Source organism: Pituophis catenifer, unplaced genomic scaffold (assembly GCF_029215685.1).
Source record: "Pituophis catenifer annectens isolate HBS135680 unplaced genomic scaffold, rPitCat1.0.hap2 SCAF_8, whole genome shotgun sequence".
Classification (NCBI taxonomy): domain Eukaryota; kingdom Metazoa; phylum Chordata; class Lepidosauria; order Squamata; family Colubridae; genus Pituophis; species Pituophis catenifer.
In genome coordinates, this window is record NW_027256888.1 from 5012526 (window position 1) to 5030210 (window position 17685).

Below are 17685 nucleotides of genomic sequence, written 5' to 3' on the forward strand. Positions count from 1 at the left end.
TACAGGACGTACACCGAGTTTAGCATTTCCTGCAAAATTCTTCAGCTGTAAAAAAAAAGAATTAAAAAAAAAATGAGGCTGCACATCGGGACTAATTAAATTGCCTTCCTCTGAAACCCAAAGATGGAAATCTTGTCTCAGGAATCCACCTTCACGCACCTGCGAGGAAGCCTAGGCGATCTTCTTACTTAAAAAAAACTTCCTGTGTGTCAGAGATAAGATCCCTCCGGGGATAATACCTTCAAACAGAAGGTTCTGTGCTAAGACGGATAAGAGACTTTGCAGGTGGGAGAAATAAAGAGCCACTCATCCATCTCTAACAAAAGCTGCTGTAAATAAATCTGGGGGAAAGGAACAAACCACGTAGGGTAGGCTGCAAGCTGCAGGATATTTTCCATCCTTTCAGTTTCCTGGAGAGGATTAAAACCCCAAAACTTAATTTGGGGAGAGGGCAGGGAGAAAAAAATCATTGCAGCCATTAAAAAAATAAACAAACAACATTAAATCTTCCCATGCTAGGATACAGCAAGATATCTACCGCATTTTTGATCTTGCAGCGAGTATAGGGGATCCTCAATTTACAACCACAATTATGTTTTAAGAAACCCAGAAGAGAAGGTTGTATGTAGGAAGCTTCACCAATCTATAATCTAGAAAGCACAATCTGTAATCTAGAAAGCACAATCCATAATCTAGAAACCTGTGGAATGTTAAATTTATGTTTTAAGAAACCCAGAAGAGAAGTATGTAGGAAGCTTCATCAATCCATAATCTGGAAAGCACAATCCATAATCTAGAAAGCACAATCCGTAATCTAGAAAGCACAATCCATAATCCAGAAACCTGTGGAATGTTAAATTTATGTTTTAGGGAAACCCATGAAAGAAGATTGTATGTAGGAAGCTTCATCAATCCATAATCTAGAAAGTACAATCCATAATCTGGGAAGCACAATCCATAATCTAGAAACCTGTGGCATGTTAAATTTATGTTTTAAGAAACCCAGAAGAGAAGGTTGTATGTAGGAAGCGTCATCAATCCATAATCTGGAAAGCACAATCCATGATCTAGAAAACACAATCCATAATCTGGAAAGCACAATCCATAATCTAGAAAACACAATCTGTAATCTAGAAGCCTGTGGCATGTTAAATTTATATTTACGAAACCCAGAAGGGAAGGGAAGGAAAGGAAAGGAAAGAAAGAAATGAGGAAGGGAAGGTAAGAGACTTTTCTGGATTTTTGGAGCATCACACATGAATTTGATGTTTATTGCTTTTTTTTTTAAGTGTTAAAAAAACGTACAGATGGGGCCATGTCAGTCCAAATCCAATGCTGTTGGGCATACTAACAGTGTATAGATACAGCAGTAAGTGTCTGATGCTGACAATATGAAATAATTATGGAAAAACAAAAGAATATAAACAGGTGGGTAATGATGTCTAACATCAAACTAAACAGCAAAGTCAATAAGATTGTCATTTCCAATATTTATCAATGCAAAAAAACCCCCACGTGCTGAATTTCAACCGTTATTTTCCAAGGAGCCAGTGTAACTTTTTTTTTTTTTAAAAAAGAACATTGCTTATTTAATGCAGTCAACTCTTGCTTAAAAAATAACCACACTACATCAGGTAAGGGAGACCTGTTAGTTAGTTATGCTTTTCTTTCAAGGGTCAAATGAATTAATTTGACAAGGATATTTAAAATTATCTTTCAGAGACCATCATGCCCTAAAAATTGAACTGTTCCCGCCCCCGCACAGGATGAAACAGTTATTAAATCAATTTACACTTGTAGTGCAGATACCCCCTCAAAGTGCAGATTTACTTCAATCAGTGGCAAACCACTCAGTGAAACTCATCATCATTACGTAACTAAGTTAAAACTTTTAAAATCACAAACGTGCACATGTTTGAACAAAATGTGATCGTAACCAATCATTCTGATTAAAATTGTGATGAATCCTCGAATATTTGCCAAATACCTGAAGTGCACAACAATACCTGCAGGCCTAATGAAAAAAAATCATTAAACTATTTTTTTTTAAAAAAAAATAAAACTGTTTTAAAACCATAATCTTGTTCAGTGTAATGTACTTCTAAGTGCAACACGTATACGGAATATCTTTCACTTCTAAGTGGCTCCGGAATTTTTAACGGTGATGTTTGAAGTGTTATCGACCTACAACTTGCTTGATATCTGACTGAGCTGCTGGAATTAAAACGGGAAACGACTAGCTCTGCGTTCAGAAAACAAAGGCTTGTGGCACAATGAATCAAAAATAAATAAAACAACATCTTAAGGCATAGTCAACTATAAAGATATGTAAGCTTTGGATTCTGCCAATACAGAGAGATAGGAAAGATATCTCCTGAACCCTGATCTCAAAGCATTCAACCATGCTACAACATTAGATTAAAAATAACAAAAAAATCCATATTTATTACATTGGCAACAACTAAGAGTAGTCCCCAAAATTATAGGATGATGTTTGGCTTCTTTGTTGTTTCACGAAGTCGGTATCCCCCCGGCAAGTTTTAAAAACACACTGTGAGTAAGCAGAACCCACTTTCTGCTTCGGAGAAAGAAATTCGGTCATAAATGAATACACCTTAGCCCCTTAAATGGGAAAGAAATCACTCCAGCAGGTTCCTAAAACTGAAATTCCTTGAGAAGTTTGTGGCCTGGAATTTCCCTAAATGCTTTCAGTGTTAACTACGGCGAAACTCTTAGAAGCGGTTACTGTAGGTAGGGTAAAGAACTCCAGAAGTTTACAACCAGGTGGGAAATGCGTCGACTTGTAGTAAAGCTTAAAGATTATTCTGTGGTTGTACTCCGTCTATGTATTATTTGAAAGAATTTGGGACGTAGACGAGCAAGATCTTCCACGTTGAGTAAGCACTGTAACATTTTCCTCCTGTGTGCAACATGATTTGAGAAAAAAGGAAGACGAAGAACAGGTAAGGCATGGGCGATACGGACAATTCGAAGAGTTCCTCCTACGCTGAGCCTTAAAATCTCAGTTAGTGGCATTTGTGCGTCCTTGCTCGGAGGGACGAGTTTTCCCACCGGAGTTTGCTGGCTGCGTGTGGAATTCCTTCAGAGTTTCTAACAACCCTTTCCTCTCCAGTTCCAGAGTGACGATGGTCTGATTCAATTTGCCTTCGTTATTAAGCAGAGCTTCAACCAAAGCTTCCAGGTTTTGGATCTTCCCATTAGCCACCTTGAAAGAATAAACAGGAAACAAGGATACGGATGATCATGGAAGAATATACAACGCCAGTAAGCAACAAGGCCCACTCATCACGTTTCAGCTGTCAGCCTTGATGGACACGATCAATGACAACCGATGTTGAGGTTGAACTCCAAATTTTTGGAGGTCACCAGGCCAAACATCCCTCACTACTCAAAAGGTTTCCACCCACGTCAGATGAAAATCCAGTTGCCTTCTGAAAAAGCACCTTTTTGGGACAACTGTGACCTGGATGACTGAGAAGCTCCATAGACTTTTAGCTATACAATTTGGGAGGAAAAGCCTTTGAATGGTGGAGTAGGAACGGATTTTCAAAAAATTGCAGACTATAGGAACCATTAGCACTTACTCAGGTGAACCTGAGGACACAGATAAACTCCAGGTGGCCTCAAGGACTCTCTAAAAGAATACAAACGACCAGCTGTCTGTAAGGAATATAAATCCTTCCATTCCCCACCATCCTGTCAGAACTAAAGAAGCTTCTGGGATGAGAAGCAAAATGTCTTTAAAAGAAAAAACAAGACAGTTGCCTTACATACAGAGTGAAGATGGAATTAAAAACACAATTTTACTAATTTTTACCATTCTGATTTGGGATTTCTACCTCATTCAAAAACAAATGAATGAGTTGGACTTCCTGCTGCAGTAGATTGTTTTAACGTCTACTCTACAGGATATAAGTAATTGGGTTGAAATTTGGGGATCCCTAAGGAACTGATCCTTAATGTCCTTTTTATTAAGATGTTTTAATTATCTAATTTATACAGCTGGCCATCTCGTAAACATGAGATGACTTTGGGTAGCGTCCAACCAAACTAAAACAATGAATATCTACAATCGTTATCGTTAACAAATATTAAAAAGATTTTAAAACTTAAAAAATACTAAAATGATTGTCTTGAACCACGAGATGTATGGCAATAAATTTAAATATAATAATAATAATAATAATAATAATAATAATAATAATAATAATAATAATAATAATAATGATGATGCACGGATTGAAGATAAGCAGCAAGAAAAAATCACAAAGTACTGGGACTTGCAAATTGAAGTTGAGCGACTGTGGAAAAAGAAATCATGTGTTGTCCCAATTGTAATTGGAGCCCTTGGAGCAATACCCAAAGGGCTACCCCGCTATTTAGAAATTCTTAATTAATTAGTGCAAATTAATTTTTGAACAAGGGAAATGTGTTCCTTGTTGACTGCATCCAGCAGAAATAAATACGAGTTCTCTCTTGACTTGCTTAATGTCTTGTTTAACGTGTGATGCCTGAAGTGCAGCCCATACCTGCAGCTCCTCAAGGAGATCAAAGTTTTGCTTCCGTAAGTTACTGTTGGCCTTCTCCAGTTTATCCATCCTTTGATTGTCATTGAGAGAAGAATCAATTAATTCATCCTGAAGAACATGGTATTCAACTTCATAAGCTTGGAGCTGTCTGGAAATATCCATCTCAAATACCTGCCGTGGGAAGAGAAAAATAAACAGAAAACCACATGAACATCAAATTTGTCTCCTCATCTATATATATATAAAAGCCAAATACCACTCACTCATCACGAAATCTCCAGAACGGTAAGCCTACAAACTTGAAATTTGGCACGTATGTTCATCTTGGCTTCTAGGTGATCGTTAAGAAAGGATTTTTCGAAATGACCATAAGATCATTAGTATTTCATATACAGAATTATATTTGCACGCCCTGATGTTAAGGAGTTAGACGTTCTACTCCCCCTCCCCACCTGAAAGGAACTCTGTTCCAACTGCCAGTTGCCTTATATTCACACGCTCTGATGATAAGGAGCTAGACATTCTACTCCCCCTCCCCACCTGGAAAGAACTCTGTTCCAACTGCCAGTTGCCTTATATTCACATGCTCTGATGCTATGGAGTTACACATTCTACATTAAGTTTCAGGCTTTAAGTGTCAATTTATCACGCCCAATCACATAGTGTCGTAGTGTAGCACGGTCGTCTAGCTAGTATCATATAAAGGAAATCGGGGGGATTTGAGAATGCCAACATTCTCCTAAGCAGAATTTCCTGTCTATCCTAAACTTTTGCAACCTCCTGACCAGAAAAATCAATGGAGAAGCCAAATTCACTTAACAACAGGGTTACTAACTTAAGAACGGCTTTAAAGAGTTGAAGACTAGTGAAATGTTTGTGCCCAAATATTCTAAAGCAGCAGCTGGCCTTCAGATCCGAAGCACTGCAAATCAGAAAGAAGGATGCTTATCCTGTAGCTTCACAATTGAGATTGGACACACTGATTTAAATCCAAGAGTGAGATTCAGCCGGTTCGGCTAATTTTACATCGGGTTCACTGAACCGATAGTTGCAAGGACTGGCTGGAGCCGCCCACCCCATCCCGCCCCTCCCAGGAGTCTCCACGCGGCTCGTTTCGGATGCCAGGTAAGTGCAGGGCCTGCGCAGAGGCTCTGGAAGGGCGAAAAACGGGCCTCCTGGAAGTCTGGAAATGGGCTCATTTCTGGCCACCAGAGGGCCTCTGGAGTCCAGGGGAGGCCGTTTTCGCCCTCCTGGAGGCTCGAGGAAAGCCTCCAGAGCCTGGGGAGGGAAAAAACATACCCCCCCCCCGCCGTGGTTCAGGAGGCCGAGTAGGCCACACCCACCATGGCCACGCCACACCAATCAAGAAGATTGACTTTTATTGTTCGATATATATCCTGTGATACATCTCCCTGTTGTTTTTACCTTTTCACAATGATTTTGCATTAAAGAAGACTAGGCCACGCGATGTCAAATTTGCTTTTTTTTTTTCTTTTTACGTGCACGGAACACGGCATTATGTTTCTTAGGATATTCACGCTAAGATAGGATGTTGTCCAAGCATCCATAGCTTACTCCGTGCCAAATAAAACAGGAAGACGCAGGAGGGAATATAGCCTCCAAAACTTCTTAAAACAGATCTGGCTATTGTTTGGAAATACGTTAATTCTGTCGAAGGAAATTCCAACATCTTAACTCCCCAAATATGCTGCAGTTCGGCTAGGAAAAACTGGTCTCAATTACACGAGGAAGTTGTTCTACATTTTGGCAGCTTCTGCTTCTCCCTGGCAATGCTCCGCTTCATACCTGGTTAATGGTTTTTTCCATCTGTACCAAGCCCAGATTGGGAAGAATACTTTTAATGAAGTCGACAATTGTTTCCAGGTTTTCATGCTGCAGAATCAAAGGCTTATGGCTTCCCAAAAGACTCAGAGCCACTTTAAATATAACTTCTGGTCCTTGGAGAAACATCAAGTCTGGAGGAGACAGGAGAAATGTTAGGAAGCGCATTGGAAGATAATGATTTTATTCGTTTATCTGAAATTTCTCTTCATTTATTCTTTAGTTATGGCTATCATCATCATCATCATCATCATCATCATCATCATCATCATCATCGTTTAACAACCCCAAAATCCCTTGCCAGGTGGAATCTGGGCAACTGAATGGAGGTAGCAGAGTGTTTACTGGCCGGATGCCTTTCTTGACGCCAGTGTGGAGTTTTGTTCAGCAGATATATTCTCAGTGTGGCCAGAGAGAGAAATATCTGCCTCTACCTAGGATCGATCTCACAGCCTTAGATAACCATTTGTTCTCAGATATTAGATAACCATTTGCCTGAAACGGTGTAGGGTTTCCTGCCTAAGCAGGGGGTTGGATTAGAAGACCTCCAAGCTCCCTTCCAACTTCTAAGCCTTCTGATTGTGAGGCGCTGTTCGGCCCCAGCTCCGGATTCCCGAGGATATTGACACATACCAACGGTCCTTATCAAATTTATTAAGTAGCAAGAATAAACCAAAGTCCGGCAAAGGTTGGCAACCAGCCCAGAAAACAAGATACGATAAGACTTTTCCAAAAATGCTCTGATGATAATTACAAGTTGTTTCCAGCAAGAAACTTACTAATGGCGTGTGACTTAAATAGGCTAAGGGAGTGGCCAATTATCCTCAAGCCTTACTCTCGAGGAGACCTCCTCCTCCTGAATAGCTGCTCCTGCCTTTTGGCAGCCCTGCGTGCTCGAGCATTGAGGAGAGGCTCCTCCACTTCGCTCTCTCCACTTGAAGGAGCCTCTGGAGGTTCTGAAGGCCCTGGCTGAGTCTCTGCCTCTGGCACCGCACCCTCTTCAGCCTCCTCGCTGTCTGACGCGAGCACCGGCTGCACAGGCTGCTGGCACGACATCACACCAGCCTCCTTGTCATCGGGATCAGCCACGATCCGCGCAGGCTGCTGGTGGGCTACAACAGGCGAGAACTCTGCCTCTAGGCCATCGCACCACTCCTCTTTAGTTATGGCTACGTTGGAAGAAATATCCATCTGGTTCAGTTCCAAGCTAGGAGAAAGACACTGAAGACAAAATGGAGGCTGGAGGCTGATTGGAAAGAGGGTCCATTTATTGATGAACAGAACCACATGGGTTTGAGGTCCTGGGCAACTGACCATCCGAAGTTGAAAATGAGGGGTTTTTATACCTTCTCTTGGGCTTTGCACTTGAGCTTCCTGTTCCTGTGCAAGAACATGTATTCTATTGGCTGTTGTAGGGGGTTATGTAGGGGTCATAGCTCTGTAGGTGGTCTGAACTCCCAGGATTGTGTGTACGGGTAGCCCTCGATTTGCAACAGTCCTCGATTAGCGACCGTTCGAAGTTAAAACGGCACTGAAAAAAGTGACTTATGACCATTTTTCACACCACCATTGCAGCCCCCCGATGGTCGCGGGATCAAAATTCAGACCAGCTTGGCAACTGACTCACAGTTATGATGGTTGCAGTGCCCCAGGGATCACTTTTACGACCTTCTGATAAGCAAAGTCAACGGGGAAACCAGATCCACTTAATAGCTAATGTTACTAATTTAAGAACTGCAGTGGTTCGCTTAACCAACGCAGCGAGAAAACTCATACATCGAGGCCAACCTTTTAGGTTGCTCAGTGAAACATTCATGAAGTGAGTTTCCCACCGCCTCCCCTTTTACGACTTTTCTTGCCCTAGTTGTTTATTTATCAAATTTATTTATCAAATTTGTTAAGCGATCCATTGCCTTTGTTAAAGTCGGTCACACGGTTATTATGTGGATCTGGCTTCCCCTTCGACTTCGCTTGTCAGAAGATCACAGAATGGGATCATGTGATCCCCTCGGGACACTGAACTTTGATCACATGACCATGGAGATGCTGCAATGGTCACAGGTCTGCAAATGGTCATCAGTCCCTTTTCTGTTCTGACCCAGCTCCCCAAAAACGACAAACCCTCTGACGTGAACTCAAAAGATTCCTTTATTAGGCGCGCCGGCAGCCCCGACAAAAAGTTTCTCTGTCAGGCTGACAGGTCCGTGTGGCAGGAAGATGAATAGTTGTCTGCCACATCTATTTATCTCTGCCCCCTGCCTTTTCTTCCCAGAGTTAGGGTGGGGCTTTGCTAGCAGTGGTGGCTCTTCCGTCCCAAGGACCGGCCCATAGATTTCCACTCTTCTCCTCTCCTCTGCCTTCTGTGCATCCACGTCAGGCACTGGACCCAGCTGTTCTTCCTCTTCCTCATCAGCCACCTCCAGACCTGGGACCTGTTGACTGTCCATCGGAGGGCTGACGGCCGGCCCAGACTCCGCCTCTTTCTCTTTCTCTCTGCCACCTCCATTCCCTCTTTCCCCTCGGAGCTCTCAGGTTGCCTCAATGCTGGCCCTAACTCCCACACCTCCTCCTCCTCCTCCTCTGATTCAGCTGCTGGAGGGACCGGCGGCCAATAGGCCACAACATTTTCTCAGTGCCATTGTAACTTCGAATTTACAACTAAATGAACTGTTGTAAACCCAGAACTACCTATATGTATGTTTACTTATCTTTTGTCATGCTCTCACAATACAGTAAATAAATAATCGTCCCCTTCTCCTTTGGCCTTCCATCTTTTCCAACATGAGGGACCTTCCTTCTTCGCCCGAGGTGGCCGAAGTTATTCAAGCTCCAGACATTAGGATGACTTACCAAACACCCGAGCGACAAACCCCAGGGGAAACTGAGACGCAAACAAGGTTAGAAACCACGGGGCAGCGTAGAGGCTGGGGCTGATCTCATTGGCTTCAAAGTGATCGTACAGATCTCTGTGGTAATCGTGAAGGAGTCGAGAGAGCTGATACATCTGGATCTGCCAAGCGAATAAAAGAGAGAGAAGAAAACATGGAGGAAACAAAATTAGGACTTTTTTTTTACACTGCAATCGTCAGTGGTGGGCGGGATCTATGCCGTCGGGAGGTGCGGCTTCAGGCAGTCCTTGACTTATGACAGTTCATTTAATGACCGAAGCAAAGATGTCACTGAAATTTTTTTTTGACTTGTGACCATTTTTCACACTTACGATGCCTGGCAGCATCCTCATGACCAAAATTTGCAACGCTTGGCAACTGACTCATATTTATGATCGCTGCGGAGTCCCAGGGTCACGTGATTCTCCTTTTGCGACCTTCAAAATCCAGAGGGGAAGCCAGATTCACTTAACAACCAGGTGACAGATGCTAAGCACTTAGCATCTGCAGCAAGAAAAGTCGCAGAATGTGGGCAAAACTCACTTAACAAACGTCGCGCACTTAACAACAGGAATGTTGGGCTCAATTGTGGTCATAAGCCGAGGACTCCCTGACAACGCAATTGAAAGGCAGTTCTGAGTTTTTCACCCTACCCGTAAGTCAGTTGTAAGTTCAACCAGGCAAAGAAATTAAGTTTTAATGCATTTTGTGATCATTTTTTAAGAAGAGTTCCTGTCTTGAAAATAAAATAAAAAATCATCCATTGCCTGCTAAACAAATCTATCAAAATTATCCCCCAATATCGCCCTCCCCAAAACGATCATCCGGTCATGCAAATAAAAACAGCCCAGGTTTTTAAATATTTCCTCCAACCATTTCAAGGTGGAGGTGTGATGGTCCCGTAGAAATGGAAACTCGTAGAAGTAGAAACTCACAGCCGGCTGAGAATTCAAACTCCCCTTTAATGCTCCAAATTTCCCGTCAAACGTTCCCGCGTTCTTGGCAAGTCCCAGAGAAAAGCACACACATGTGCGCACATATGGTAGTGTCTGGCTGCGTGCAGTCCAGCAAAACAAAGGAACAGGGAAATGAGTCCACAAAGCAAGGAATGAACAATGAGTCCACGAAGCAAGGAAGAAGCTAGCTGTTGTGACCTCGGCTTCCTGAGTCATTAAAACTCACGAGTAGCCCCCAAAGCCTCTTTTATTGCAACAGCTGTGAATTACGTTCATTCACAGCTGAGTCCCAATTAGTTGCAAAAAGTCCTTCGGGATAATCACCAACCTTTCTCTCCCTTGACACGCTGCCAAAGACCTACTTGGCAAAGCCACACGGAGTCCAGAATCAAACAGAGATGCTGACTGGAAACAGAATTAACAACGTTGCTTTCCTACAAAGGGCCCAAGAGCCTTTGCTCCTCTTTTAAGCTTTATGGAAGGGGCCAATCATCTCCAGGCCTTACTCCTGAGTCATCCCTTTAGTTTGAACTGTTCTTGCCTTCTGGCAGTTCTGCACATGTGCGCACTAGGAACAGGCTCCTCCTGTTCCTCTGCCTCTCTGCTGTCCGATTCTGGAGACTCCGGAGTCTGCGCATAACTCCCAGATGGCCCTGGCCCCATCTCTACCTCAGACGCAGAGCCCTCGTGCGAACCTTCCCCAGACTCCAGGACTGGCCCATGTTCTTCGCCAGCCTCCTCACTGTCCGACTCCACTACCAGCTCCGCAGGCTGCTGGTGGACCACAACACTAGCAATCCTGCAAACTCCAAATGTCTTCGTACATCGAGGGCTACCCGTATAGGGTTCACATAACTGGGTGCAATACTAAATAAACGTAACGCAGGTCCTTTACCTGGAGAATCATGACCGGTAGATACTGCTTCCGAAGGCCCATATCAAACATCAGGAACTTCAGCATCTCGAAGGCTTCTTCTTCGCTCATGTGTAGTAACAACACTCCGGCCACAAAACTGAGGCCTTGGCAATAGCCTACTTCTTGATCCAGGAGGGAGTAGGCCTTCAGGATATTATAGAGGGAGAGCTGGCCAGCTCCAAGTTGGGATGAGAAGTAGGGATGGGTCGGAAAAGTGCGCCCTACAAGAGAGAGAGAGAGAGAGAGAAAAGAGATGGTCATAGACAGAAATCAGCCGTACTGTCATGCAAAGCACTTTCTATTCTGCCCCAGCTACGGACCCCAAAGAATGCAGCACACACAAAGTCTGTACAAACCTTAGTTTACTAAATTAAATCAGTCTTTTTCAAACAAAGGCTGTTAATTAACTGTCTTAACAGCCTACAAGAATCCAAAGAATAAATAATTGTAATCTTACTAGGGTTGGCAGAAAGCCCAGAAGCAATTTGCAGGAAACTGATAAGAGAACTAAGATCAAGACGCGAAGGAATGTGAACGAAGTTGTTTCCTGCAAATTGCCTCAGTCATCGTCCATCCTTAAATAGGCTAAGGGAGCGGCCAATTAGCCCCAAGCCTTACTCTCGAGGAGACCTCCTCCTGAGGAGCCACTCCTGCCTTTTGGCAGCTCTGCGCGCCCATGCATCGAGAAGAGGCTCCTCCTCTTCTTCCTCTTCACCCATGGGAGCTTCTGGAGGTTCTGAAGGCCCTGGCTGAATCCCTGCCTCTGGCACCACATCTTCTCCAGCCTCCTCATTGTTCGACTCGAGTGCCAGCTGCACAGGCTGCTGGCGCAGCACCACACCAGCCTCCTCGCTGTCGGAATCAGCTACCAGCTGCACAGGCTGCTGACGGGCCACAATACTTTCCAAATATTATAAAAAAAACCCAAAACTAACAATTGAGCCCAACATTTAAGTTGCTGAGCAAGAGCGTCGTTAAGTGAACCTTGCCCCATGTTAACCATCTTTCTTGCTACAGTTGTTAAGGGAGTCCCTGCAGGGAACCGTTCAGTCATTAAGCAGAATCAGGAATAGTTTGGTAATTTTCTGGAAGGAAAATCTTCCAGCTCAGGAAGTTGTGTATAATGTTACAGAAGGAGGCGGAAGGAAGGGAGTCCTCAACTTACGACCGTAATGGAGCCCAAAGTTTAGGCTGCAAAGTGAGACATTCAGGAAGGGAGCTTCGCCCCATTTTACGACTTTTCTCACCACCATTGTTAAGTGAATCGTTGCAGCTGTTAAGTTAGTAACCCGGTTGTTAAGTAAGTCTGGCTTCCCCGTTGACTTTGCTTGTCAGAAGGATGCAAAGGGGGGATCATGTGACCCCGGGATGCTGCAACCCGTCGTAAATACGAGTCAGTTGCCAAGCATCCGAACTTTGGTCACATGAGGATGCTGCAAAGGTCGTAAGTGTGAAAACCGGTCATAAGTCTCTTTTTTCAGTGACGTTGTAACTACGAACGGTTGCTAAATGAACTGTTGTAAGTCGAGGACTACCTGTACAAAAATAGCCTGAATTTATAGCCTCAACATGGCCGCACTTATACCAATAACTATAATTCCATGAACTATATATTTCATGGAATTATTTTGGCCAATTGTTTGGACCATTTAGCACACACCTCTTCCTTGTGACAGGGTGTTGAAAACAAAACGCTCTGACCCTTTAAAAAAATATAACAGAAAAAGGAAATCACAGCTAGTCCTTGACTTACGACCAGTGGTGGGATTCACCGGTTGTAACAACTGGTTCGCTTCGTGTGCCCTCTGGAGGTCGGAAATGGGCCTGTTTCCAGACTTCCGGTAGGCCCGTTTTTTTGCCCTCCCCAGGCTCCAGGGGCTTTCCTTGAGCCTCCAGGAGGGCGAAAACAGCCTTCCCCAGGCACCAGAGGCCCTCCGGAGGCCGGAAACAGGCCCATTTCTGGACTTCCGGTAGACCCATTTTTCGCCTTCCCAGAGCCTCCGTACGCGCCCTGGCATCCAAAACAGGCCACGTGGAGACTGCTGGGAGGGGCGGGGCAGGCAGGGTCAGCCAGTCCTTGGAACAACCGGTTCACCCAACCAGATTAAAATTAAAATCGCCTGAACTGGTCCGAACCAGCTGAATCCCACCCCTGCTTACGACCAAAATTGGGCCTAAAATTTCTGTTGCAAAGTGAAGTGAATTTTGCCCCGTTTGATGACTTTTCTTGCCACCGTTGTTAAGTGAATTGTGGCAGCTGTTAATTGGACTTTGCTTGTCAAAGCTGTCTGGGAAGGTAACAAAAAGGCGTTTACGTGACCCCAGGACAGTGGAACCGTCATAAGTACATGCCAGTTGCCGACATTTTGATCGCCCAACCATGGCGTTGCTGCAAAGGTCATAAATGTGAAAACGCATAATAAGTTACTTTTTTCCAGTCTCACTGTATCTTCAAATGGTCAGTAAACCGATGATTTTTAAGTGAAGGACCACCTGTAGAAGTTCTGAATGCCATTTGTTCACAAAGAAACTTCTTCAATCATCATCATCATCTTCATTTAATGACCCCATAATCCCTTGCGGGGTAGAGTCTGGGCAACTGAATGGAGCTCAGTATTTACTGGCCGGATGCCCTTCCTGTCGCCAATGCGGAGTTTTGTTCGGCAGATATATTCTCAGTGTGGCCAGAGAGAGAAATATCTGCCTCTACCTAGAGTCGAACTCACAGCCTCCTGATTGTGAGGCGAGAGCCCCACCTCTAGGCCACTGCACCATTCCCTAAGAAACTTCTTCACATGTGCCCGGCCTCAAAAACGTGCCTAAATAGGATGGCACGGAGCCGGAGCGGGTGTCTGGGCCCACTCGCGATTTCCGCTACCGGTACGGGTGAACCGATCCGAACCGGCTGAATACCACTTCTGAATATGACCCCTTTTTTTGCAAATGCAAAAACGTTCCAAGTTGAATACCGGATTTGCTTGCGGGCAGACTTACCTAAATCGATCAGAATTGCATGCTGCTGGGAAGTCAGTTGTTTTAAGAGTTCTTTGTACGGAATGTCCTTTGGCTGCTGCTTAGTCGGAAATGGGTGCTTGAGTTGGTGCACCTCTGCTAAAAACTTCCATATCTCGCCCCGTTGTTGCCGAGGAACTCCTTTTCAAAAGATTTTAAGAGCAAAGGGGAAAAAAAAAAGATTTGCAGTGAATGAGACACCAACATACGGTATGTACAAGCTCCCTGCTTTAAAAAAGGGAAGTCATTGCTTTCAATGGGGATGGCCTTCCAGAATAGCCTTGAAATGCTGCTAGGATAAGTTCATTTATCCTGGAATGTCTTTCAGACAGTTAATGCCATCAGTAAGGAGCTAAGAGGAATATTGCTCTTCTGGCATCCTTGGCGCTTTCTGAGCTTCGTTGTTTTCTTGTAGACATTTCATTACCATACTAAGGGACATCATCAGTGCTAGAAGGGAGAGGGGTTTGAAGAGGAGGAGGAGAAGGACTGTGAGGTCCTTGATGTTCTCTGAGCTTGTTGGTTTTCTTGCAGATGTTTTATTACCCAACTAGGTAACGTCATCAGTGCTAGAAGGGAGAGAGGTTGGAAGAGGAGGAGGAGGTGGTGGAGGTGGTAGTGGAGGAGGAAGAGGAGGAGGAGGAGGAGAAGAAGGAGAAAGAGGAGGACTGTGAGATTCTCGGTGTTCTCTGAGTTTGGTGGCTTTCTCGCAGACATTTTAATACCCAACTAGGTAACATTATCAGTTGTAGAAGGGAGAGGGGTCTGCAGAGAGGAGGAGAAGGAAGAGGAGGAAGACTGTAGGGTACTTGGCGGCCTCTGAGCTTGGTTGTTTTCCCGCAAACATTTCATTACCCAACTAGGTAATATCATCAGTGCTAGACGGGAGTGGGGTTCGTTCTCTGTTTATGTACATATGGCTTGCCCTGTCAGAGTTGGTGGGAGCCTTCTTGGTGGTTCCTTTAATCAAGGTTTATTAATTGTCTAAATTGGTAGTTCCTTGATTGGGGTATTGTTTACTTCTTGATTGTGGGTCTGGCATTAATCTTGGTGTCAATCTCTGTTTAACTGGGTATTGATTAGCATTGTTTTGGTTTTTCTGTTTTATTTTGGGATTATTTTTTTGGGATTCTCTCTTCTGAATGGTATGTCTGTGTTTATTTCTGTGTGTCTCTATGTGTCCGATAAGCAGAGATTAACACCAAGATTAATATTAGATCAACAATTAAGAAATAAACAATACCCCAATCAAGAAATTGCCAACTCAAAGAAGTTAGAAAAAGATCCGTAAATGGAGAGTTATGAATTCATAGGAATTTTCTCTCTCTCTGAAAATGCCTCTTTAAATACCGTGTTTCCCCGAAAATAAGACCTTGTCTTATATTTTTTTGAGCCCCAAAATAAGCATTTGGCCTTATTTTCGGGGAGCGAGATGAGGCTCCTCTTGCCGTCTTACCTGATTTTCAGCTCTGTCAACCTAATCCTAACCAGAAAAAATGGTGGGGACCTGATGAGCACGTGTTTAAATATTTTCAGGAAGGGCTTATTTTGGGGGGAGGTCTTATTTTGGGGGGAGGTCTTATTTTCGGGGGAGGTCTTATTTTCGGGGAGGTCTTATTTTCAGGGAAACACAGTAGTTCTGGCCATAACTAACATCATAACTGAGTCCTTCGGGAGTAGGGCGGTATACAAATTTGATAAATAAATAAAAAATAAATAACTCTCACCTTTACTCCAGTAATATAATGCTTAACAGTTTAAAGCATGATACATTTATTCAATATCATTACTATATTCTGATAAACAGCTACTGCATCTGTTTAAAAAGATAATAACACACTTTCCAAAGTGCCAACATATTTGCATCCCTCAAGGAATCAGTTGACCTCACCTTTCTCAACAGCAGAGTGTATTTTTTCCATGTCAAACTTGATCTTTGACCTTCCTGGCGTGTTCAGCATTTTATCCCAGACGGAGATTACTTCTTTGAGATACGGAGTCATTTCTTCGTAATCAAGCTTCAGGCGCTTATTTAGCAGATCGTTTTCAGAAGCTAGAAGAGGAAAAAAGGACAGGTTAGACAGGCGCACTTGTGAAAGGCCACCAACACATTTTCTGCAAATGTCTGTCAATCTAATCTAATCTAATCTAATCTAATCTAATCTAATCTAATCTAATCTAATAACCTAACCTAACCTAACCTAACCTAACCTAACCTAACCTAACCTAACCTAACCTAACCTAACCTAACCTAAACTAAACTAAACTAACCCTATCTATCTATCTATCTATCTATCTATCTATCTATCTATCTATCTATCTATCTATCCATCTATCTATCTATCTATCTATCTATCTATCTATCTATCTATCCTGTTTCCCCCAAAAGAGACTTCCCTGGATAATAAGCCCAATTGGGCTTTTGAGCACATGCGCTAAAATAAGTCCTCCCCCAAAATAAGCCCTCCCCGAAAATATTTAAATCCATGCGCAACCAATCCCCGCCATTTCCTCTGGTTAGGGTTGGGGAGACAAAGCTGGAAATCAGGTAAGATGGCAAGAGGAGCCCCGTCTTGCTCCAGGCGCCCCGAAATAATAGGACCTCCTCAAAAATAAGGCCAAGCACTTATTTCAGGGTTCAAAAAAATGTAAGACGGTCTTATTTTCAGGGAAGCATGGTATTTATTTATTTATTTATTTATTTATTTATTTATTTATTTATTTATTTATTTATTTATTCAATTTATATATGCCGCCCTTCTCCCGAGACTCAGGGCGGCTTACAATGCATTAAGCAATAGCCTTCATACTTACATACGGGGCCCCCTAAGCGGTGTTCTTTTTTATACAAAATCAGCTTATTGCCCCGACAATCTGGGTCCTCATTTTACCTACCTCGGAAAGATGGAAGGCTGAGTCAACCTTGAGCCTGGTGAGATTTGAACTTGCAGTAATTGCAGGCAGCTGGTGTTACTTTAACAGTGCATTAGTCTGCTGTGTCACCAAGGCTCTTGGTGTATCTATCTATCTATCTATCTATCTATCTATCTATCTATCTATTTTATATAGTCTATCTATCTCTATCTCTATCTATCTATCTATCTATCTATCTATCTATCTATCTATCTAATTTATATAGTCTATCTATCTACCATGTTTCCCCAAAAATAAGACTGGGTCTTATATTAATTTTTGCTCCAAAAGACACATTAGGGTTTATTTTCTAGTTAGGGAATACGGTACTAAATGCATCTGGGTCTGGCTGACAATCTGAACTGGGGCTTATTTTTTTGGGTAGGGCTTATATTACGAGCATCCTGAAAAATCATGCTAGGCCTTATTTTCTGGCTGGGTCTTATTTTGGGGGAAACAGGGTATCTATCTTATCTAATCTAATTTATATGCTTGAAGAGAGAAGGTTTTCAAAAATAAATTAAAAGAGACAGCTAAGAGATGCTAAGATGACGATATCTTTGAAGCTAAAGAATCCCATCCTTTGAAGGGTTCAAAGGAGATGAAGG

At 43.1% G+C, this 17685-nt stretch overlaps 1 protein-coding gene across 2 annotated transcripts in view; it reads right to left on the reverse strand.

Moving 5' to 3' along the window:
- Positions 1 to 1261: 1261 nt before the first annotated feature.
- TBC1D1 (TBC1 domain family member 1) overlaps positions 1262 to 17685 on the reverse strand; it is a 96743-nt gene continuing 80319 nt past the window's right edge. For both annotated transcript variants that reach the window (XM_070948482.1, XM_070948481.1), the window contains exons 16-22: positions 16056 to 16217; positions 14147 to 14305; positions 11132 to 11373; positions 9243 to 9402; positions 6357 to 6526; positions 4551 to 4721; positions 1262 to 3226 (exon numbers count right to left, since the gene is read on the reverse strand). In XM_070948482.1, the coding sequence (XP_070804583.1) occupies positions 3023 to 3226; positions 4551 to 4721; positions 6357 to 6526; positions 9243 to 9402; positions 11132 to 11373; positions 14147 to 14305; positions 16056 to 16217 (1268 nt within the window). In that variant the 3' untranslated portion in view covers positions 1262 to 3022. The remainder of the gene's footprint in view (positions 3227 to 4550; positions 4722 to 6356; positions 6527 to 9242; positions 9403 to 11131; positions 11374 to 14146; positions 14306 to 16055; positions 16218 to 17685) is intronic.